General features: G+C 44.3%; 2 protein-coding genes across 3 annotated transcripts; both read right to left on the reverse strand.

Moving 5' to 3' along the window:
* Nucleotides 1-71: 71 nt before the first annotated feature.
* On the reverse strand, nt 72-21,654 carry LOC115182335 (ictacalcin). 2 transcript variants are annotated; one of them, XR_003873718.1, is made up of 4 exons: nt 21,529-21,654; nt 19,283-19,425; nt 18,794-19,022; nt 72-206 (listed from the first exon to the last, which is right to left on the reverse strand). XR_003873718.1 is itself a non-coding variant. In XM_029743948.1 (3 exons), exons 2-3 carry the CDS (start codon nt 19,418-19,420, stop codon nt 18,882-18,884), a joined length of 279 nt encoding a protein of 92 aa, XP_029599808.1. In that variant the 5' UTR covers nt 19,421-19,425; nt 21,529-21,654; the 3' UTR covers nt 18,580-18,881. The 2 variants fall into 2 exon arrangements, 1 of the variants encoding a protein (XP_029599808.1); XM_029743948.1 differs by lacking the exon at nt 72-206 and having other exon boundaries at nt 18,580-19,022.
* On the reverse strand, nt 76-2,918 carry LOC115182336 (ictacalcin). The gene is made up of 3 exons (XM_029743949.1): nt 2,810-2,918; nt 692-834; nt 76-435 (listed from the first exon to the last, which is right to left on the reverse strand). The coding sequence occupies exons 2-3, from the start codon at nt 827-829 to the stop codon at nt 295-297; spliced, it is 279 nt and encodes a 92-aa protein (XP_029599809.1). The 5' UTR covers nt 830-834; nt 2,810-2,918; the 3' UTR covers nt 76-294.
* Nucleotides 21,655-24,084: the final 2,430 nt, after the last annotated feature.

Below are 24,084 nucleotides of genomic sequence, written 5' to 3' on the forward strand. Positions count from 1 at the left end.
TATCCTATTTCGGACATACACAGCCAATCACAGCACAAACACACAAACACCTGCACAAATGATAAGTCAGCTTTCTTCCAAACATTATAATAGTTTATTTCATTTTTCACTTTAAACAAAGCAAAGAGCTTCCTCTCCATCTCATGAGATTGTAGCCTATATGTCTGTATGTGTACAGGTCAGTGTCTGTGTCTGTCCCTCTGAACCTGCATTGAGGATCTGGCTAATCTTATCATGAATTCACTCATGGAGCAAGAGCTGCTGTTCTGTGGAGAGTGGGCAGGGGGAGCTGTTTCACTTCTTGGTGAAGAACTCATTGCACATCATGGTGAGGCAGGCCACCAGTGTGACGTACTCCTGGAAGTCCACACTGCCATCTGAGTTAGCGTCCAGATCTTTGAAGATCTTGTCAACCTTTGCCTGGTCAGTGTTTTTCTGTTATAATGATCAGAGAGAGAGAGAGAGGTAATGGGTGAGACTTTGATTTCAGCAGTTACAACTAGAATCCATAACGTTGTTATTTGTTTATAAAGGTGTGAGAGATTAAGTTATTCTATTGGATGAGGCGGGTCATGTGTTTGATATTCCAAGCAATTCAATATTTCAGTAGTGTCTGTCTTTAGCAGTATTGTATTTGGTCGTGCTACTAATAAAGCATGATTGAACTGAACTGTTCCTAGGATCCACTCACCCCCATGATCTCTCCAAGCTCAGCGTTGAGCAGATCTTTGAGTTCTCCCTTGCTCAGGGTTGTCTTGTCGCCCTCCTTGCCAGAGTACTTGTGGAAGGCTGCGATGAGCAATGCCATAGCCTGCTGGACCTGTGACATGGTGACTACAACACACACACAGAGAGAGAGAGAGAGAGAGAGAGACAGACAGACAGACAGACAGACAGACAGACAGACAGACAGACAGACAGACAGACAGACAGACAGACAGACAGACAGACAGACAGACAGACAGACAGACAGACAGACAAATTTAGGTTATTCATTTATGGTATTATCAATGTTTTATTATGATAGCAGGATGCTAGTGGACATGATGTCCACACACACAGAGAGAGGAATGTTTGGTTACTCTGTATTCACAGTATAATACATTTAATATTATCAACATTATATGAATTATTTGATCAATTTAATTGACTTTTTGAAATGTGAAATCCCAGAAACTAAGTTAAAGAGAAATGTTCTATTGTTGACTGAATAATCCAATTTAAATATATTTTTAACTTACACCCGGGTTACCATTCCATACATGTCTGGGAAATAAAGTCATGTTAACACTGGTTCAGGTTGAATAGAGGGTTTAAAGAATATTAACGGTTGTTGCACACGAAGCAAAGACTTAACTACACACACACACACACACACACACACACACACACACACACACACACACACACACACACACACACACACACACACACACACACACACACACACACCACTCCCCACTACTGCAAACAAGTTCTACATCTCTACCACAAAGGGAGGAAGAGAAAGATGGGGAGGAGAGATGGAGAGCAACGCAACAGAGGTAATTAGAGAGGGAGAGAGGCAGAGAGAGGTTAGAGATGGATACATAGGGAGAGAGAGAGAGAGAAAGAAGAGCGAGAGAGAGGCGGATATGCAGTGGAGAAAGGAAGAGAAGAGAGGGCTGAGTTGTTTAAACACAAACAGACATGGCTCTAGCCAACGCCCTTGCATGTCTCTCTCATTAACTCTGGGGGATTTTATTAAGGAGAGAAAGAATATATACTGTATAGAGAGAGAGAGGGACAGACACATAGAGAGGAAGACAGATGGGAGGAAATTGGTGGAGAGGCTGAAAGGCGCGTTGGTAATTTCAGGCAAACAATAACATAGAAATCCCAGCACCTCCCCCACCCCTCACCTGTCTCCACCCTCTTTCTATCTAGTTTGGTTAAGGTGTGTCTCTTCACTCTGTCCCTTCACATACCTCGCCACTATGTAGGGAGGTTGCTCTCTCTATTCTCTCTTTCTCTGCCTACCCGTAGTCTAGTTTCTGAGTTTAAGGAAGCGTCTGTAATGTAAATCCCTCATTTAGCTGACTCTCCTCTCCACAGTGACTTGCAGTAAGTGCGACCATACAGTATGAACATGGTAAGCACAACATTATAGTTGTAAGGAACAATCCCAGTCACTGTGGTGGACTCCACTGATCTCTCTCTGAGTCACTGTCAGTTGCCCCAGGACCGGCAGGCATCCAACCAGACACACCTTCTTACCACCCCTCTGACTGCCCATCTGATAACTAGAAACACACTCTACTCACAGAATGGTCAGAGCGAGGGGAGAGAGAGCTTATGGTAAGGACAGAGTGAAGGAAAGAGAGAGCGAGAGAGAGGGGGGTGTGAAGGATAGAAAGAGGTAGTGTTCTGCACTATGGAAGGATTGAGGGAGGAAGAGAGAGAGGGGAGGAGGAGGAAGAGAAGAGAGATTCTTTCATTTGAACTGCGTAGTGCTCTGAGTAGCACCCACACATGTTTGAATGGACAGGCGGACAGAGTTACGCCCTCCGCAGAGCTTGGCTCAAGATCACAAACAATGCAGAATGGCGCTTACTAACTGTTGCAAAGCACACCCTGAAGTCATTCAAACTTTTGCAGTAAAGTATTAATCACTATAAAACATTAAACTACACACAATTGCAAATAAATGTTGTAAACCACCCAATGAGAATGTATAATTTGGCACGTCTAACATATCAGAGACACACGCAGATAAAACAAACTGAAGCATTTTAGCAGCGAGGCACTCAGGTACAAGTTTTTCACTCACCGAAGTTGTGCGAGGAGTTGGACAGTCAGAGAAAGAGAGAGCGAGGGAGTGAGGAAGAGAGGGATGGGCTGTTGGTTTTAAACATTGATTACCACACCCCACTCTCCCCTCCCCTTTCCTCTCCGTTTCCCTCTTTATCTGATGGAAATGGAAACTGCAATGTTCTGTTCCCTTCTTCATGTGAATTAGTGACTGAACATCCCTGACTCTTATCAGTCATTTTCATCATCTCTCAGTTCCACCCGAAATATGTCATGCTAAAAGTCTCACTAAGTTATGCTTACAAACACAGAGTTTTTCACAGTAACACCCAAATTATACTAGGCATATATATTATCTAAAGTTAATAATTACTTCACATGAATATATTACCATTGTAACCAATCCACCATTTTGCTCTGGTTCTTCCTGGACTTCCCCTATAAAAAAACAACCCCACTCTCCCCTCCCCTTTCCTCTCCTTTTCCCTCTTTATCTGATGGAAATGGAAACTGTAATGTTCTGTTCCCTTCTTCATGTGAACTAGTGACTGAAAGAATTATACTAGGCATATATATTTTCTGAAGTTAATAATTACTTCACATGACTGTATCACCATAGTAACCAAACAACAACAGAAAACGGAGAGGAGAAATCCCTGCATATGTCGAATGTCTTTGAATGAGAGTAAATACCTCTTATTCTGACTGTAGTTATTCATTTAACAACTTTTCAGTTTAGAAGAATGTAGTAACACTGCAGCATTCTCCAAACCGGCAAAACTTCTCCAAACCGGCAAAACTTCTCCAAACCGGCAAAACTTCTCCAAACCGGCCAAGCTTCTCCAAACCGGCCAAGCTTCTCCAAACTCTCCAAGCTTCTCCAAACTGCCCAAACTAACCTGTAGGGCTACCTTACTGGCTGACTGGCTCCATATACCCCTCAGGGAAATTGTGAACATTACTATTCTAAAGTAGAAAATCAGACTTTTTATTTATTTATATTGAGGTTTTGATTGAATATATAAATCAAATCAAAGTGTATTTGTCACGTGCGCTGAATACAACAGGTGTAGACCTTACAGTGAAATGCTTACTTACAGGCTCTAACCAATAGTGCAAAAAAGGTATTAGGTGAACAATAGGTAAGTAAATAAAATAAAAACAACTGTAAAAAGACAGTGAAAAACAGTAGTGAGGCTATATACAGTAGCGAGGCTATTAAAGTAGCGAGGCTACATACAGACACCGGTTAGTCAGGCTGATTGAGGTAGTGTGTACATGTAGATATGGTTAAAGTGACTATGCATATATGATAAACAGAGAGTAGCAGTAGCGTAAAGAGGGGTTGGCGGGTGGTGGGTGGCAGGACACAATGTAGATAGCCCGGTTAGCCAATGTGCGGGAGCACTGGTTGGTCGGCCCAATTAAGCTAGTATGTACATGAATGTATAGTTAAAGTGACTGTGCATAGAAGACAAACAGAGAGTAGCAGGAGTGCAAAAGAGGGGTTGGGGGGCGGGACAATGCAAATAGTCCGGGTAGCCATTTGATTACCTGTCCAGGAGTCTTATGGGTTGGTGGTAAAAACTGTTGAGAAGCCTTTTGGTCCTAGACTTGGCGCTCCAGTACCACTTGCCATGCGGTAGTAGCCTACCAGGTGGCGTGGTGAGAATCCGTCTCTGCACCACGTGCTCTCACCACTGGTGTCCCCCAGGGCTCAGTTCTAGGCCCTCTCCTATTCTCGCTATACACCAAGTCACTTGGCTCTGTCATATCCTCACATGGTCTCTCCTATCATTGCTACGCAGACAACACACAATTAATCTTCTCCTTTCCCCCTTCTGATAACCAGGTGGCGAATCGCATCTCTGCATGTCTGGCAGACATATCAGTGTGGATGACGGATCACCACCTCAAGCTGAACCTCGGCAAGACGGGGCTGCTCTTCCTCCCGGGGAAGGACTGCCCGTTCCATGATCTCGCCATCACGGTTGACAACTCCATTGTGTCCTCCTCCCAGAGTGCTAAGAGCCTTGGCGTGAACCTGGACAACACCCTGTCATTCTCCGCTAACATCAAGGCGGTGACCCGATCCTGTAGGTTCATGCTCTACAACATTCGCAGAGTACGACCCTGCCTCACACAGGAAGCGGCGCAGGTCCTAATCCAGGCACTTGTCATCTCCCGTCTGGATTACTGCAACTCGCTGTTGGCGGGGCTCCCTGCCTGTGCCATCAAACCCCTACAACTCATCCAGAACGCCGCAGCCCGTCTGGTGTTCAACCTTCCCAAGTTCTCTCACGTCACCCCGCTCCTCCGCACACTCCACTGGCTTCCAGTTGAAGCTCGCATCTGCTACAAGACCATGGTGCTTGCCTACGGAGCTGTGAGGGGAACGGCACCTCCGTACCTTCAGGCTCTGATCAGTCCCTACACCCAAAGAAGGGCACTGCGTTCATCCACCTCTGGCCTGCTCGCCTCCCTACCTCTGCGGAAGCACAGTTCCCGCTCAGCCCAGTCAAAACTGTTCGCTGCTCTGGCACCCCAATGGTGGAACAAGCTCCCTCACGACGCCAGGACAGCGGAGAATCACCACCTTCTGGAGACACCTGAAACCCCACCTCTTTAAGGAATACCTGGGATAGGATTAAGTAATCCTTCTAACACTCCCCCCCAAAAAAGATATAGATGCACTATTGTAAAGTGGTTGTTCCACTGGATATAATAAGGTGAATGCACCAATTTGTAAGTCGCTCTGGATAAGCGATGCCTCTGTGGGTCATCACGAGGCATCCCGCTCTGTGTCCCCTGTACCTACGTTTCGTCCTCTTGCAAATAACGGGGATGTTTGCCCTGTCGGGTGTTTGGAGAAAGTCCTGTGCGTCTTGCTTGTTGAAGAAAAAGTCTAATCTAAGGGGAGTGAAAGCTGTACTGATATCACAGAAGCTATTTTTTGCATTAAGATACGGTGGCAGAAACATTATGTACAAAATAAGTTACAAATAACGCAACAAAAAACACACATAGTAGCACAGTTGGTTAGGAGCCTATAAAACTGCTGTAATTTCTTCTGGCCATATCAAATCTGAGGATGACCGGACTAACAGATAGTTAAAGTGCTTTTCTATATACATTTTCACACTTTTGTCCTGTTTAGCGTGGTCATCTAGTGACTACAGGTGACATGCCCTGTGAACAGAGGCATCACACACAACACCCTGTGAACAGAGGCATCACACACAACACCCTGTGAACAGAGGCATCACACACAACACCCTGTGAACAGAGGCATCACACACACAACACCCTGTGAGCAGAGGCATCACACACACACAACACCCTGTGAGCAGAGGCATCACACACAACACCCTGTGAACAGAGGCCTCACACACAACACCCTGTGAACAGAGGCATCACACACACAACACCCTGTGAACAGAGGCATCACACACACAACACCCTGTGAACAGAGGCATCACACACAACACCCTGTGAACAGAGGCATCACACACAACATCCTGTGAACAGAGGCATCACACACAACACCCTGTGAACAGAGGCATCACACACGGTGGTGTGACTTATTTACAGTGCTTGACTTGGACTGAAATTGGTTCCGGTAATCATTTTGGGTGCTGGTACTGTTTATATTTAGGTGCAGGAGCTCCACAATACTTTTGAGCTAATATCCTATAAGAGGAACAGGAGCTCAAGCAGTAAAGAACTTGAGGTGCCGGTACTCAGCTCCAGTGAGCTCCTGTCCAAGTCAAGCACTGCTTATTTATCCTTTATGTCATGGGAAACACAACACACACAAGACTTTACACTAGAGAGGCAACAAGGCAAGATGGTGCTGGTCATTTAGTACCACTGTAGTTCTACAATCAGTCGTGTGTGTGTGTGTGCGTGTGTGTACGCGTATCTGCATGTGTGTAATAGCAGTCAGACTAATATCACATGCTTCTCTGAGGGGTGTGTGGGGTTGTGTGAGCCTGATTACAACAACAAGCACCATAAAGACTCGTTCACGCCGCCTAAGATGGCACCGAAGAACATGGTTGACGTTTTACATTCTCCCAACCAATTGTGCTATTTTGTGTTTTGTGTGACTTATTTTTTTACTTATTGGGTACATAATGTTTCTGCTACCGTCTCTTATGACCGAAAATAACTTCTGGACATCAGAACAGCAATTACTCACCGCGGACTGGAAGAAACCTTCTCCTTTAACGAGTCCGATGAGAAGGATATCCTGCTTTCACTGGAACAGGCCCAGATCCACACCTTTGCGTGAAGAAAAGACGCCGGAAAAAGGGCTGCAGATCAGGCATTCTTCTGAGAATCCAGAGGCGAGCAAGGAAACTCCCATTGCCTTCCATCCTTTTTGCTAACTTGCAATCATTGGAAAATAAAATTGATGACCTACGATTAAGATTATCCTACCAACGGGACATTAAAAACTGTAACATCTTATGTTTCACTGAGACGTGGCTGAACGAAGATACGGACAATATAGAGCTAGCAGGATTTTCCATGCACCGGCAGAACAGAGACGCTACCTCTGGTAAGACGAGGGGTGGGTGTGTGTGTGTGTCTTTTTGTCAGCTGGTGCACGATGTCTAATTTTAAAGAAGTCTCGAGGTATTGCTCGCCTGAGGTATTAAGATAAGCTGTAGACCACACTATCTACCAAGCGAGTTCTCATCTGTATTATTGTAACGGCCGTCGTTGAAGAGAGTAGACCAAGGTGCAGCGTGGAATTTATTCATCTTTTATTTTGGATGTAAAAAGGCACTTCACAAAGAAAAAACAAACAACATCCAAACAGTCCTGTCAGTTATCCTAACACACTAAACAGAAATTAACCACCCACAAAACCCAAAGGAAAACAGGCTACCTAAGTATGGCTCCAGGCAACAGCTGCATCGAGCTAAAGGCTAGAGCTGCCACTTTCAAGGAGCGGGAGACTAATCCGGACGCTTATAAGAAATCCTGCTATGCCCTCAGAGGAACCATTAAACAAGCAAAGCGTCAATACAGGATTAAGATTGAATCCTACTACACTGGCTCTGACGCTCATCGGATGTGGCAGGGCTTGAAAACTATTATGGACTACAAAGGGAAACCCAGACGCGAGCTGCCCAGTGACTCGAGCCAACTAGATGAGCTAAATGCCTTTTATGCTCTCTTCGAGGCAAGCAACACTGAAGCATGCACGAGAGCTCCAGCTGTTCTGGATGACTGTGTGATAACGCCCTCAGTAGCTGATGTGAACAAAACCTTTAAACAGGCCAACATTCACAAAGCCGCTGGGCCAGACGGATTACCAGGACGTGTACTCAAATCATGCGAGGACCAACTGTCAAGTGTCTTTACTGACATTTTCAACCTCTCCCTGACCGAGTCTGTAATACCTACGTTTCAAGCAGACCACCATAGTCCCAGTGCCCAAGGAAGCGAAGGTAACCTGCCTGAATTATTACCGCCCCGTGGCACTCACGTCGGTAGCCATGAAGTGCTTTGAAAGGCTGGTCATGGCTCACATTAACAGCATCCTCCCGGACACCCTAGACCCACTCCAACTCGCATACATCCCCAACAGATCCACAGATGATGCAATCTCAATTGCACTCCACACTGCCCTTTCTCACCTGGACAAATGGAACACCTATGTGAGAATGCTGTTCATTGACTACAGCTCAGTGTTCAACACTATAGTGCCCACGAAGCTCATCACTAAGCTAAGGACTCTGGGACTAACCACCTCCCTCTGCAACTGGATCCTGGACTTCCTGACTGGCCGCCCCCAGGTGGTAAAAGTAGGCAACAACACGTCTGCCACACTGATCCTTAACACTGGGGCCCCACAGGGGTGTGTACTTAGTCCCCTCCTTTATTCCCTGTTCACCCACGACTGCATGGCCAATTACGACTCCAACACCATCATTAAGTTTGCTGACGACACAACAGTGGTAGGCCTGATCCCTGACAACGATGAGACGGTCTATAGGGAGGAGGTCAGAGAACTAGCAGTGTGGTGCCAAGACAACAATCTCTCCCTCAATGTGAGCAAGACAAAGGAGCTGATCGTGGACTACAGGAAAAGGTGGGCCGAACAGGCCCCCATTAACATCGACGTGGCTGTAGTGGAGCGGGTTATAAGTTCCTTGGTGTCCACATAACCAACAAACTATCATGGTCCAAACATACCAAGAAAGTTGTGAAGCGGGCACGACAAAACCTTTTCCCCCTCAGGAGACTGAAAAGATTTGGCATGGGTCCCCAGATCCTCAAAAGTTTCTACAGCTGCACCATCGAGAGCATCCTGATGGGTTGCATCACCGCCTGGTATGGCAACTGCTCGGCATCTGACCGTAAGACGCTACAGAGGGTAGTGCGAATGGCCCAGTACATCACTGGGGCCAAGCTTCCTGCCATCCAGGACCTATATAATAGGCGGTGTCAGAGGAAAGCCCATAACATTGTCAGAGACTCCAGTCACCCAAGTTATAGACTGTTTTCTCTGCTACCACACGGCAAGCGGTACCGGAGCGCCAAGTCTAGGACCAAAAGGCTCCTCAACAGCTTCTACCCCCAAGCCATAAGACTGCTGAACAATTCGGACAATTTCATTGAATTTATCATTTATTTTATGTTTGTAGTTTTCTATTGAATGCCAATACAGTATCCATTGACTTCGGACTCAAATTGCAATTCCTATGGCTTCCACTAGATGTCAACAATCTTTAGAAACTGTTTCAGGCTTGTATTCTGAAAAATGAGGGAGTAAGACCACTCTGAGTAAGTGGATAGTGGAAAGTCCCCAGACCTGTTTCATGCGCACGACCGAGAATGCGCTTTTCTTGTTTTTCTTTTATATTGACGACGCTATTGTCCGGTTGAAATATTATCGATTATTTAGGCTAAAAACAATCTGAGGATTGATTATAAACATCGCTTGACATGTTTCTACAAACTTTACGGATACTGTTTGGATTTTTCGTCTGCTTGTTGTGACTGCCTTTGAGCCATTGGATTACTGAACAAAACGCGCCAACAAAATGGAGGTTTTTGGATATAAAGAGGGACTTTATCGAACAAAACGAACATTTATTGTGTAACTGGGAGTCTTGTGAGTGCAACCATATGAAGATCATCAAAGGTAAGGCATTTTTTATATTGCTATTTCTGACTTTTGTGTCGTGCCTGCCTGGTTGAAATATGATTTTCATGCTTTTGAATGCGGGGCTCTGTCCTCAGATAATCGCATGGTTTGCTTTCGCCGTAAAGCCTTTTTGAAATCCAGGTACCCATAAGAAGTTAAGGGCTTGTAAGTAAGCATTTCACGGTAAAGTCTACACTTGTTGTATTCGGGACATGTGACAAATAAAGTTTGATTTGATTCACAACTAACACCACTTCCTGGAACCCAACTCAGCTCTAGCCCTTTCACATGTACCATCACACGGGTGTGATCATTCTACAGTGCTCCCTGAGTGATTAGAACGCTTATTTAGAATGGCCAGTTTCGAATGACGCAACAATAAGCATTTGAGCTGGCCACACTTTTTTTCAGAAACTATTTACACAAACACAGTCCTTACAAAGTTATGTCCAGAATGTGAGCAGTTTATTTTTGGATGCAATGTTCAGATATTCACAGAAGTATCTATAACATAACACAATCATCCAAACCGGAAAAAAATGTAGGCTACATTTGTCCTAGCGCTAACTGAGGAAAGATTGACGCAACACATAACTCTCGGCTGACATAAACTACAATATGAATTAGCTAATAGCAATTACTATTTATAATTAATTACATCACGGGTGAGCTCACCATTGATCTAAATAATTGCGTAAAACACTTTCTAGAAATCGAAAGCAACCCGAGGATGCTTTTTTTCCTCACAGAAACCAAAGATAATAAGAGAACACAAGATGAGATTGGTCTGTGTATAGTATGCATGTTGAAGGGGTGTGTCGTCTACCATTGTTCACATCCCACCATTCACTTCCTGAAGTTCTCCAAACATTTGTGAACCCTTACTCACCTAATTTTGTTATAGCATATTTGGTCCGACAGACGATTACGTGAAACCCAGAATGCATTGTATGTCAACAAACATGGCTCCACACACATAGCTGGAATGAGCTTAGCTCATCATAATCAGTACAACCTTCAAAAAAGTATTTTACACACATAATATGTGCCCATTACAATCTATGCAAGAATCGGAATGCATGATTTATCACCGTTACCTGAAAACATGTGAAAAAAACAGTAAATATATATCAATAATTACCACACAAAACATTTTCTGATAGTGATTTATTGATACAAATGGCACATGTCGGCAGTCAATCACGTAACTTCTCACTCCCTCTCTGAGCCATTCAGTGTTGTTTATGTATGTAGCTAGTGAGCTATGCTGTAGCATTAGCAATGTCTTTCAAAAGGAGACAACTCACAAATGCAGAAATTCTGGATTTTTTTTTTTACAATTCTGACAATGAGTCTGAGTATGAAAGTCAGGAATCAGATTCTGACAGTGACAGTGAGGAGCTGCCCCCCAGCCATTGAGAACCCTGAATCTGAGGACCCCTTGTCCACTGACAAAGTCCCAGTTCCCTTTGAAGATGCTGGTGGTGATGGAGGCAGACTGACAGTGGATGAAGTACAGGAGTTCTGTGGTAGCTGGAAGGCTGCCAGACATTTCACCCCTCCTGGCCCTGCTGTTTGCTTTGATGAGTCCCAGTCTGGAGTGCAACGCCCCTTACCATTTCCATCTGAGGCAGAGTGCTTAATGTTGTTTCTGACAGAGGAGCTGGTGGGAGACATAGTAGAGACCAATCGCTATGCCTTGGAGCTACAGGAGAAGAGAAAGCCAGGAGTGGGGGGGACAACCACAATTAGTGAAATGTATACCTTCCTGGTGACAGTCCTTCTCATGGGGATAGTAAAGAAGAACTCCCTAAGAGAATACTGGAGCATAGATCCTATGCTTGCAACTCCCTACTTTACCACCCTCTTTTCCCAAGACTGCTTCCTAGTTCTGCTGCGATGACTGCATTTCATCAACAATGCTACTGCCATCCTAATTGACCCGTTATACAAAATAGGAAATGTTCTTACCAGCCTGACAATAGCATTTGGTTGAGTCTTTGTGCCATACAAGGACCTATGCATTGATGAGTATGAGGGGTTTGGGGTGTCTGGGTCTGTGGTGATGACCATGCTGGCTCCTCATCTCAGCAAGGGACACACTTTGTATGTGGACAATAGTTATAAGGAATATACACAAAAATATAATGCTACAGTAGAAACGACATAACACGACATGCAGAAACTATCATAACGTAATAAGGCACTTACTTTGACAGAAATATTTGGAGATATTTGGAACTCAGACATGAAAGGGCTAGAGAAAGAAGAATCTACACTTAGAAATAAAAAACCTGGATAGAACCAAAAAGGGTTCTTTGCTTGGTTCATACTATTTATGGCACCACTTAAGGTTCTATAAAGCAGGTATATATCACTGGTCATCCCCAAAGCCAACACCTCCTTTGGCCGCCTTTCCTTCCAGTTCTCTGCTGCCAATGAATGGAACGAATTGCAAAAATCACTGAAGCTGGAGACATATCTCCCTCTCTAACTTTAAGCATCAGCTGTCAGAGCAGCTTACCGATCACTGTACCTGTACACAGCCCATCTGTAAATAGCACACCAAACTACCTCATCCCCATATTGTTATTTTTTGTTTTGTTGCTATTTTGCACCCCCGTATCTCTGCTTGCACATCATCATCTGCACATCTATCACTCCAGTGTTAATACTAATTTGTAATAATTTCACCGCTATGGCCTATTTATTGCCTTACCTCCCTAATCTTACTACATTTGCACACACTGTACATAGATTTATCTATTGTGTTATTGACTGTACATTTGTTTATCCCAAGTGTAACTCTGTGTTGTTGTTGTCGCACTGCTTTGCTTTATCTTGGCCAGGTTGCAGTTGTAAATGAGAACTTGTTCTCAACTGGCTTACCTGGTTAAATAAAGGACTTGTTCTCAACTGGCTTACCTGGTTAAATAAAGGTGAAATAAAAAGAAATAAAGAACCAAAATTGGTTCCAATGGTTCTAAACTCAAAGATAATTAGTAAAAATAAAAAACACTTCCCAGAACTTCATTGTAAAGGGTAGGGGCAGTATTTTCACGGCCGGATGAAAAAAACGTACCCAATTTAAACTGGTTACTACTCTTGCCCAGAAACGAGAATATGCATATTATCAGTAGATTTGGATAGAAAACACGCTGAAGTTTCTAAACCTGTTTGAATGGTGTCTGTGAGTATAACAGAACTCATATGGCAGGCAAAAACCTGAGAACATTCCAAGCAGAAAGTGGCCTGTCTGAGAATTTGTAGTTCTTCTTTTGATTCTTTATCAAAACTACAGTATCTGTGGGGTTACCTAGCACTTTCTAAGGCTTCCATTGGCTCTCTAAAGCCTTCAGAAAGCGGATTGAGGCGTCTCCTGTCTCTGGGCAGAGTATAGTAGCTCAGTTTCTCAGTGGTCTGCCTGGTGACAAAGAGATTGGATATGCGCGTTCACGCGACCACGCTGTTTTTTCTTTTCCTCTTTGAATGAATACACTATTGTCCAGTTGGAATATTATCGCTATTTTACGAGAAAAATACCATAAAAAAATGATTTTAAACAGCGTTTGACATGCTTCTAAGTACGGTAATGGAACATTTTGAATTTATTTGTCTCGAAAAGCGCTCGCGCGTTACCCTTTGGATAGTGACCTGAACGCACAAACAAAACGGAGGTATTTGGACATAACTATGGATTATTTGGGACTAAAAAACAACATTTCTTGTGGAAGTAGCAGTCCTGGGAGTGCATTCTGACGAACATCAGCAAAGGTAATACAAATTTTCTAATACTAATTCTGAGTTTAGTGTGCCCCGAACTTGGCGGGTGTCAAAATAGCTAGCCGTGATGGCTGAGCTATGTACTCAGAATATTGCAAAATGTGCTTTCGCCGAAAAGCTATTTTAAAATCTGACGTAGCGATTGCATAAAGGAGTTCTGTATCTTTAATTCTTAAAATAATTGTTATGTATTTTGTCAACGTTTATGATGAGTAATTTAGTAAATTCACTGGAAGTTTTCGGTGGGAATACATTTTCTGAACATCACACACCAATGTAAAAAGCTGTTTTTTTATATAAATATGAACTTGATTGAACAAAACATGCATGTATTGTATAACATAATGTCCTAGGAGTGTCATCTGATGAAGATCATCAAAGGTTAATGCTTCATTTAGCTGTGTTTTGGGTTTTTGTGACATATATGCTTGCTTGGAAAATGGCTGTGTGATTATTTTTGGCTATGTACTCTCCTAAGATAATCTAATGTTTTGCTTTCGCTGTAAAGCCTTTTTGTAATCAGACAATGTGGTTAGATTAACGAGAGTCTTATCTTCAAAATGGTGTAAAATAGTTGTATGTTTAAAAAATTTTAATTATTGCATGAGGTTTTGTATTTCGCGCCACGTTCTTCCATTGGATATTGGCGAGGCGTTCCGCTAGGGGAACGTCTAGCCTCAACAGGTTTTAATGTTCATGTTTCCCATGAACCATAAACAATTAATGAACATGCACCTGTGGAACGGTCGTTAAGACACTGACAGCTTACAGATGGTAGGCAATTAAGGTCACAGTTATGAAAACTTAGGACACTAAAGAGGCCTTTCTAATGACTCTGAAAAACAACAAAAGAAAGATGCCCAGGGTCCCTGCTCCTCTGTGTGAACGTGCTTTAGGCATGCTGCAAGGAGGCATGAGGACTGCAGATGTGGCCAGGGCAATACATTAAAATGTCCGTACTGTGAGACACCTAAGACAGCACTACAGGATGGACAGCTGATTGTCCTCGCAGTGGCAGACCTCGTGTAACACCTGCACAAGATCGGTACATCCGAACATTACACCTGCGGGACAGGTACAGGATGGCAACAACAACTGCCCAAGTTACTGTCACGGCTGTCGAAAGGAGCGGACCAAAGTGCAGCGTGGGTGTAGTTACACATTTTATTAAATCCGTGAAACTTTGCAATACACAAATAACTGAATATGACAAAACAACAAACTGTGACGCAGAGAGAAACAAACATTACTCAAAATATAATAACCCACAAACCCCAGGAAGAAAAACCCCAACTTAAATATAATCTCCAATTAGAGACAACGAGGACCAGCTGCCTCCAATTGGAGATCAACCCAGAAAAACAACATAGAAATAGAAACCTAGAACTTAAACATAGAAAATCAAAACATAGAAAAACACAAAACACCCCCTGTCACGCCCTGACCTACTCTACCATAGAAAATAACCTCTTACTATGGTCAGGATGTGACAGTTACACCAGGAATGCACAATCCCTCCATCAGTGCTCAGAATGTCCGCAATAGGCTGAGAGAGCATGGACTGAGGGCTTGTAGGCCTGTTGTAAGGCAGGTCCTCACCAGACATCACCGGCAACAAAGTCGCCTATGGGCACAAACCCACAGTTGCTGCACCAGACAGGACTGGCAAAAAGTGCTCTTCACTGACGATTCGCGGTTTTGTCTCACCAGGGATGATGGTCGGATTCGTCTTTATCGTCGAAGGAATGAACGTTACACTGAGGCCTGTACTCTGGAGCGGGATCTATTTGGAGGTGGAGGGTCCGTCATGGTCTGGGGCGGTGTGTCACAGCATCATCGGACTGAGCTTGTTGTCATTGGAGGCAATCTCAACGCTGTGCGTTACAGGGAAGACATCCTCCTCCCTCATGTGGTACCCTTCCTGCAGGCTCATCCTGACATGACCCTCCAGCATGACAATGCTACCAGCCATACTGCTCGTTCTGTGCATGATTTACTGCAAGACAGGAATGTCAGTGTTCTGCCATGGCCAGCGAAGAGCCCGGATCTCAATCCCATTGAGCACGTCTGGGACCTGTTGGATCGGGGGGTGAGGGCTAGGGCCATTCCCCCCAGAAATGTCCGGGAACTTGCAGGTGCCTTGGTGGAAGAGTGGGGTAACATCTCACAGCAAGAACTGGCAAATCTGGTGCAGCCCATGAGGAGGAAATACCCTGCAGTACTTAATGCAGCTGTTGGCCACACCAGATACTGACCGTTACTTTTGATTTTGACCCCCCCTTTGTTCAGGGCCACAGTTTTCCATTTCTGTTAGCCACATGTCTGTGGAACTTGTTCAGTTTATGTCTCAGTTGTTGAATCTTGTTATGTTCATACAAATATTTACACGTTAAGTTTGCTGAAAATAACTGCAGTTGACAGTGAGAGGACGTTTGTTTTTTGCTGAGTTTATATTGAACCCATTGTGATTCAGTGAAAAACCATACAAAAGGGTTCCATATAGAACCTTTAGGGGTGCCAAGCCATGGAACCCTTTTTGCTTCTGTCCAGAACCTTTTTTTCTGAGTGTAGAAAAAGAGGAATGAAGTATCCCTTTTTGCCTTGAGCTCTCCAGCACAGTTAATGCCATAAAGCATATTCCTAATGATACTGATCTCCTCCAGCCCATCCTTAACATATCCCTGTACTGTACACACTAATATCCTCACTAAAATTAACATCAGGTATGTTTGGGCAAAGGTAATCTAGAGGGATATTAGCCTTTCATTGTCATCCTCTCCTGTGTGTGTGTGTGTGTGTGTGTGTGTGTGTGTGTGTGTGTGTGTACATGCCTAAGAATGTGAGTCCTAAAGCCTAAAGTAATATCTCTTCTAAACGTTCCAGAAAACATGACTCAGTCTGTCAGATGTTGCTGCTGTTATGTTTGTTGTGTTGTCTAATTCACATCAAAGTCTTTGTGTTTCTGAATGTGAAGTCGCCAAGATATAAAACAATATCCGCCCTGGGGGCACAAAGACACACACACACACACACACACACACACACACACACACACACACACACACACACACACACACACACACACACACACACACACACACACACACACACACAGATACATTCTATTGCAGTGAGTCACTAACTTTGTTACACAATGACAAAAAATTAACTGAGTTCATTCTCCTGACTCCACCCCCTGCCCCCACCCTCCCCTCTCTCTCTCTCTTTCTCTCTCGACGTAGAGGGCTAATAACATTGTATATATAGAAATGATTAATTCAGCCCCTCCCTCATTTAGCACCATAACAACTAGCATAGAGCTGCCACTTAATCACTGTGACTATAGCAGCTGTACGTACACACACACACACACACACACACACACACACACACACACACACACACACACACACACACACACACACACACACACACACACACACACACACACACACACACAGTAATGAGAACCCACTGGTGGCTCTGCTCAGATGTTCTGGCCGAAACCTTGATGGTTGAGAGAACAACCAAGAGCTCAGCTCAGAACAGCCTCACTCTTTCCTGGCCTCACTCGGCCCTGTCGGTCTCCTCTGCACTGGGTTGGAGCACAACAACCTCCACCTTCTAGTCTCACTCTCACATATCAAGTACCCTGGATTACTGTAGGCCTAAATGTTACTTTTATTGACACCAGAGTTGTGTCAATCAATTTCAATTCTCATCAGTTGAATTTGACATGGAAGTTCTCTGTAGGAGTTCAGTAGGAGTTCAGACTAGAATGTCAGAAGAATTGACCCCAACCCTGATCAAGACTAATGCATCATAGAGATGTGTTAGATTCAACCGAGTGGCTGCGTGACCAGGGGCTGTGTGTATCATGCCTCTGAGGAGGAGTGCTGATCTAGGATCAGGTCCCCCTCTGTCCAAGTAATATCATTCATATTGATCTAAACAGGCAAAACTGATCCTAAATCAGCACTCCTACTCTGAGACGCTTGAAACATACGGCCACAGACTCTCAGGACACCTCTTCCTGACACCTGAACAACCTTTCCTTCTACTGCGTGCTACTTTACGCACTATTTTTATGTTGCCGCTGTTGCTTTCCCCTACCTTCCTGCTCTGACCCGCGGTGATGGTCATCTGGTCATAGACATGTGCAAACTTCCTCACGCAGCCTTGTCTTAGATTAAATCTAAGGCTAGGCGATTGCTGGACTATGGCTAATCTTAATTTTCATCTTCAGTATTGTCCAATAGGTTCTATATGGAGACCTGTGATACAGTATAATTATTAGGATATTATCTTTGTTGTTTCATGTTGCTGGGTAGGAGGCTTCATCTTGGAGATGGTTCTATATGGAGACCTGCGATACAGTATAATTATTAGGATATTATCTTTGTTGTTTCATGTTGCTGGGTAGGAGGCTTCATCTTGGAGATGGTTCTATATGGAGACCTGTGATACAGTATAATTATTAGGATATTATCTTTGTTGTTTCATGTTGCTGGGTAGGAGGCTTCATCTTGGAGATGCTTCTATATGTGGCTCTATTGGACCTTCACAGTAACAGTTGACTTCCTGTATTCTTACTGGCTCTGGAGTAGATAACAGTATTGTGACGTAATTAAGTAGTCAAATATAAGGTATGCCTCATAACCCCTAATTTCATTGTATGTTTGGTTTATGTTGACATAATCAACAAATTGTATTATTTCACCAGGTGTCGGAAAACAAAGGTTCATGTTTGATTCATGTTGCTTGCTGTATCCTATTTCGGACATACACAGCCAATCACACATGCACAAACACGCACACACCTGCACAAATGATAAGTCAGCTTTCTTCCAAACATATTAAAATAGTTTATTTCATTTTTTACTTTAAACAAACCAAAGAGCTTCCTCTCCATCTCATGAGATTGTAGCCTATATGTCTGTATGTGTACAGGTCAGTGTATGTGTCCTTCACCTGTCTGTCTATGTGTGGTGTGTATAACCAACCCAACCCTTTTTCTGTGTATGTGTGTAAACCTGCATCTCTGTCCTTCTGAACCTGCATTGAGGATCTGGCTAATCTTATCATGAATTCACTCATGGAGCAAGAGCTGGTGTTCTGTGGAGAGTGGGCAGGGGGAGCTGTTTCACTTCTTGGTGAAGAACTCATTGCACATCATGGTGAGGCAGGTCACCAGTGTGACGTACTCCTGGAAGTCCACACTGCCATCTGAGTTAGCGTCCAGATCTTTGAAGATCTTGTCAACCTTTGCCTGGTCAGTGTTTTTCTGTTATAATGATCAGAGAGAGAGAGAGAGAGAGGTAATGGGTGAGACTTTGATTTCAGCAGTTACAACTAGAATCCATACAGTTGTTATTTGTTTATAAAGGTGTGAGAGATTAAGTTATTCTATTGGATGAGGCGGGTCATGTGTTTGATATTCCAAGCAATTCAATATTTCAGTAGTGTCTGTCTTTAGCAGTATTGTATTTGGTCGTGCTACTAATAAAGCATGATTGAACTGAACTGTTCCTAGGATCCACTCACCCCCATGATCTCTCCAAGCTCAGCGTTGAGCAGATCTTTGAGTTCTCCCTTGCTCAGGGTTGTCTTGTCGCCCTCCTTGCCAGAGTACTTGTGGAAGGCTGCGATGAGCAATGCCATAGCCTGCTGGACCTGTGACATGGTGACTACAACACACACACAGAGAGAGAGAGAGAGAGAGAGAGAGAGAGGGGGACAGGGACAGGGAGAGAGAGGGACAGGGAGAGAGAGGGACAGGGAGAGAGAGAAAGAGAGAGAGAGAGAAAGAGAGAGAGAAAGAGAGAGAGAGAGAGAGAGAGAGAGAGAGAGAGAGAGAGAGAGAGAGAGAGAATGGAGGTACAAATGTAGGTTATTAATTTACGGTATTATCAATGTTTTATTATGATAGCAGATCATAATAAATTATGTCCACACACAGAGAGAGGAATGTTTGGTTACTCTGTATTCACAGTATAATACATCTAATATTATCAACATTATATGAATTATTTGATCCATTTATTTGACTTTTTGAAATGTGAAATCCCAGAAACTAAGTTAAAGAGAAATGTTCTATTGTTGACTGAATAATCCAATTTAAATCTATGTTTATCTTACACCCAGGTTACCATTCCATACATGTCTGGGAAATAAAGTCATGTTGACACTGGTTCAGGTTGAATAGAGGGTTTAAAGAATATTAACGGTTGTTGCACACGAAGCAAAGACTTAACTACACACACACACACACACAGACACACACACACACACACACACACACACACACACACACACACACACACACACACACACACACACACACACACACACACACACACACACACACACACACACACACCACTCCCCACTACTGCAAACAAGTTCTACATCTCTACCACAAAGGGAGGAAGAGAAAGATGGGGAGGAGAGATGGAGAGCAACGCAACAGAGGTAATTAGAGAGGGAGAGAGGCAGAGAGAGGTTAGAGATGGATACATAGGGAGAGAGAGAGAGAGAAAGAAGAGCGAGAGAGAGGCGGATATGCAGTGGAGAAAGGAAGAGAAGAGAGGGCTGAGTTGTTTAAACACAAACAGACATGGCTCTAGCCAACGCCCTTGCATGTCTCTCTCATTAACTCTGGGGGATTTTATTAAGGAGAGAAAGAATATATACTGTATAGAGAGAGAGAGGGACAGACACATAGACAGGAAGACAGATGGGAGGAAATTGGTGGAGAGGCTGAAAGGCGCGTTGGTAATTTCAGGCAAACAATAACATAGAAATCCCAGCACCTCCCCCACCCCTCACCTGTCTCCACCCTCTTTCTATCTAGTTTGGTTAAGGTGTGTCTCTTCACTCTGTCCCTTCACATACCTCGCCACTATGTAGGGAGGTTGCTCTCTCTATTCTCTCTTTCTCTGCCTACCCGTAGTCTAGTTTCTGAGTTTAAGGAAGCGTCTGTAATGTAAATCCCTCATTTAGCTGACTCTCCTCTCCACAGTGACTTGCAGTAAGTGCGACCATACAGTATGAACATGGTAAGCACAACATTATAGTTGTAAAGAACAATCCCAGTCACTGTGGTGGACTCCACTGATCTCTCTCTGAGTCACTGTCAGTTGCCCCAGGACCGGCAGGCATCCAACCAGACACACCTTCTTACCACCCCTCTGACTGCCCATCTGATAACTAGAAACACACTCTACTCACAGAATGGTCAGAGCGAGGGGAGAGAGAGCTTATGGTAAGGACAGAGTGAAGGAAAGAGAGAGCGAGAGAGAGGGGGGTGTGAAGGATAGAAAGAGGTAGTGTTCTGCACTATGGAAGGATTGAGGGAGGAAGAGAGAGAGGGGAGGAGGAGGAAGATTTGTAAGTCGCTCTGGATAAGAGCGTCTGCTAAATGACTTAAATGTAAATGTAGAAGAGAGATTCTTTCATTTGAACTGCGTAGTGCTCTGAGTAGCACCCACACATGTTTGAATGCACAGGCGGACAGAGTTACGCCCTCCGCAGAGCTTGGCTCAAGATCACAAACAATGCAGAATGGCGCTTACTAACTGTTGCAAAGCACACCCTGAAGTCATTCAAACTTTTGCAGTAAAGTATTAATCACTATAAAACATTAAACTACACACAATTGCAAATAAATGTTGTAAACCACCCAATGAGAATGTATAATTTGGCACGTCTAACATATCAGAGACACACGCAGATAAAACAAACTGAAGCATTTTAGCAGCGAGGCACTCAGGTACAAGTTTTTCACTCACCGAAGTTGTGCGAGGAGTTGGACAGTCAGAGAAAGAGAGAGCGAGGGAGTGAGGAAGAGAGGGATGGGCTGTTGGTTTTAAACATTGATTACCACACCCCACTCTCCCAAACTGGCCAAGCTTCTCCAAACTGTCCAAACTTCTCCAAACCGGCAAAACTTCTCCAAACTGGCCAAGCTTCTCCAAACTGGCCAAGCTTCTCCAAACTGTCCAAACTTCTCCAAACCGGCAAAACTTCTCCAAACTGGCCAAGCTTCTCCAAACCGGCCAAGCTTCTTCAAACTGGCCAACCTTCTCCAACCTGGCCAAGCTTCTCCAAACTGGCAAAACTTCTCCAAACCGGCCAAGCTTCTCCAAACTGGCCAAGCTTCTCCAAACCGGCAAAACTTCACCAAACTGGCCAAGCTTCTCCAAACTGGCCAAGCTTCTCCAAACCGGCAAAACTTCTCCAAACCGGCAAAACTTCTCCAAACTGGCCAAGCTTCTCCAAACTGGCCAAACTTCTCCAAACTGGCAAAACTTCTCCAAACTGGCAAAACTTCTCCAAACTGGCCAAGCTTCTCCAAATTGGCTAAGCTTCTCCAAACTGGCCAAGCTTCTCCAAACTGGCCAAGCTTCTCCAAACTGTCCAAGCTTCTCCAAACCGGCAAAACTTCTCCAAACCGGCCAAGCTTCTCCAAACTGCCCAAACTAACCTGTAAGGATACCTTACTGGCTGACTGGCTCCTCAGGGTTATTCTGAACATGGTTATTCTGAACATTACCATTCTAAAGTAGAAAATCAGAATTTTTCAATTTTATATTGAGGTTTTGATGGAATATATATATACTGCTCAAAAAAATAAAGGGAACATTTAAACAACACATCCTAGATCTGAATGAAAGAAATAATCTTATTAAATGCTTTTTTCTTTACATAGTTGAATGTGCTGACAACAAAATCACACAAAAATAATCAATGGAAATCCAATTTATCAACCCATGGAGGTCTGGATTTGGAGTCACACTCAAAATTAAAGTGGAAAACCACACTACAGGCTGATCCAACTTTGATGTAATGCCCTTAAAACAAGTCAAAATGAGGCTCAATAGTGTGTGTGGCCTCCACGTGCCTGTATGACCTCCCTACAACGCCTGGACATGCTCCTGATGAGGTGGTGGATGGTCTCCTGATGGATCTCCTCCCAGACATGGACTAAAGCATCTGCCAACTCCTGGACAGTCTGTGGTGCAACGTGGCGTTGGTGGATGGAGCGAGACATGATGTCCCAGATGTGCTCAATTGGATTCAGGTCTGGGGAACGGGCGGGCCAGTCCATAGCATCAATGCCTTCCTTTTGCAGGAACTGCTGACACACTCCAGCCACATGAGGTCTAGCATTGTCTTGCATTAGGAGGAACCCAGGGCCAACCGCACCAGCATATGGTCTCACAAGGGGTCTGAGGATCTCATCTCGGTACCTAATGGCAGTCAGGCTACCTCTGGTGAGCACATGGAGGGCTGTGCGGCCCCCCAAAGAAATGCCACCCCACACCATGACTGACCCACCGCCAAACCGGTCATGCTGGAGGATGTTGCAGGCAGCAGAACGTTCTCCACTCCAGACTCTGTCACGTCTGTCACATGTGCTCAGTGTGAACCTGCTTTCATCTGTGAAGAGCACAGGGCGCCAGTGGCGAATTTGCCAATCTTGGTGTTCTCTGGCAAATGCCAAACGTCCTGCACGGTGTTGGGCTGTAAGCACAACCCCCACCTGTGGAAGTCGGGCCCTCATACCACCCTCATGGAGTCTGTTTCTGACGGTTTGAGCAGACACATGCACATTTGTGGCCTGCTGGAGGTCATTTTGCAGGGCTCTGGCAGTGCTTCTCCTGCTCCTCCTTGCACAAAGGTGGAGGTAGCGGTCCTGCTGCTGGGTTGTTGCCCTCCTACGGCCTCCTCCACGTCTCCTGATGTACTGGCCTGTCTCCTGGTAGCGCCTCCATGCTCTGGACACTACGCTGACAGACACAGCAAACCTTCTTGCCATAGCTCGCATTGATGTGCCATCCTGGATGAGCTGCGCTACCTGAGCCACTTGTGTGGGTTGTAGACTCCATCTCATGCTACCACTAGAGTGAAAGCACCGCCAGCATTCAAAAGTGACCAAAACATCAGCCAGGAAGCATAGGAACTGAGAAGTGGTCTGTGGTCCCCACCTGCAGAACCACTCCTTTATTGGGGGTGTCTTGCTAATTGCCTATAATTTCCACCTGTTGTCTATTCCATTTGCACAACAGCATGTGACATTTATTGTCAATCAGTGTTGCTTCCTAAGTGGACAGTTTGATTTCACAGAAGTGTGATTGACTTGGAGTTACATTGTGTTGTTTAAGTGTTCCCTTTATTTTTTTGAGCAGTGTATATAAACCACATCAAATCTGAGGATGACCGAACTAACAAATAGTTAAAGTGCTTTTCTATATAGATTTTCACACTTTTGTCCTGTTTAGCATGGTCATGTCAGAACTACAGGTGACATGCCCTGTGAAGGCATCACACACAACACCCTGTGA

The sequence above is a fragment of the Salmo trutta genome, unplaced genomic scaffold (assembly GCF_901001165.1).
Source record: "Salmo trutta unplaced genomic scaffold, fSalTru1.1, whole genome shotgun sequence".
NCBI classification, from domain to species: Eukaryota; Metazoa; Chordata; class Actinopteri; order Salmoniformes; family Salmonidae; genus Salmo; species Salmo trutta.

Excerpts from the sequence above, each read along its gene's own strand:
- LOC115182336 (XM_029743949.1), bottom strand. The coding sequence starts at position 829 with ATGTCACAGGTCCAGCAGGCTATGGCATTGCTCATCGCAGCCTTCCAC. Across the intron at positions 436-691 it reads AGCTTGGAGAGATCATGGGG|AAAAACACTGACCAGGCAAA; the intron begins GTGAGTGGATCC and ends TCATTATAACAG.
- LOC115182335 (XM_029743948.1), bottom strand. The coding sequence starts at position 19,420 with ATGTCACAGGTCCAGCAGGCTATGGCATTGCTCATCGCAGCCTTCCAC. Across the intron at positions 19,023-19,282 it reads AGCTTGGAGAGATCATGGGG|AAAAACACTGACCAGGCAAA; the intron begins GTGAGTGGATCC and ends TCATTATAACAG.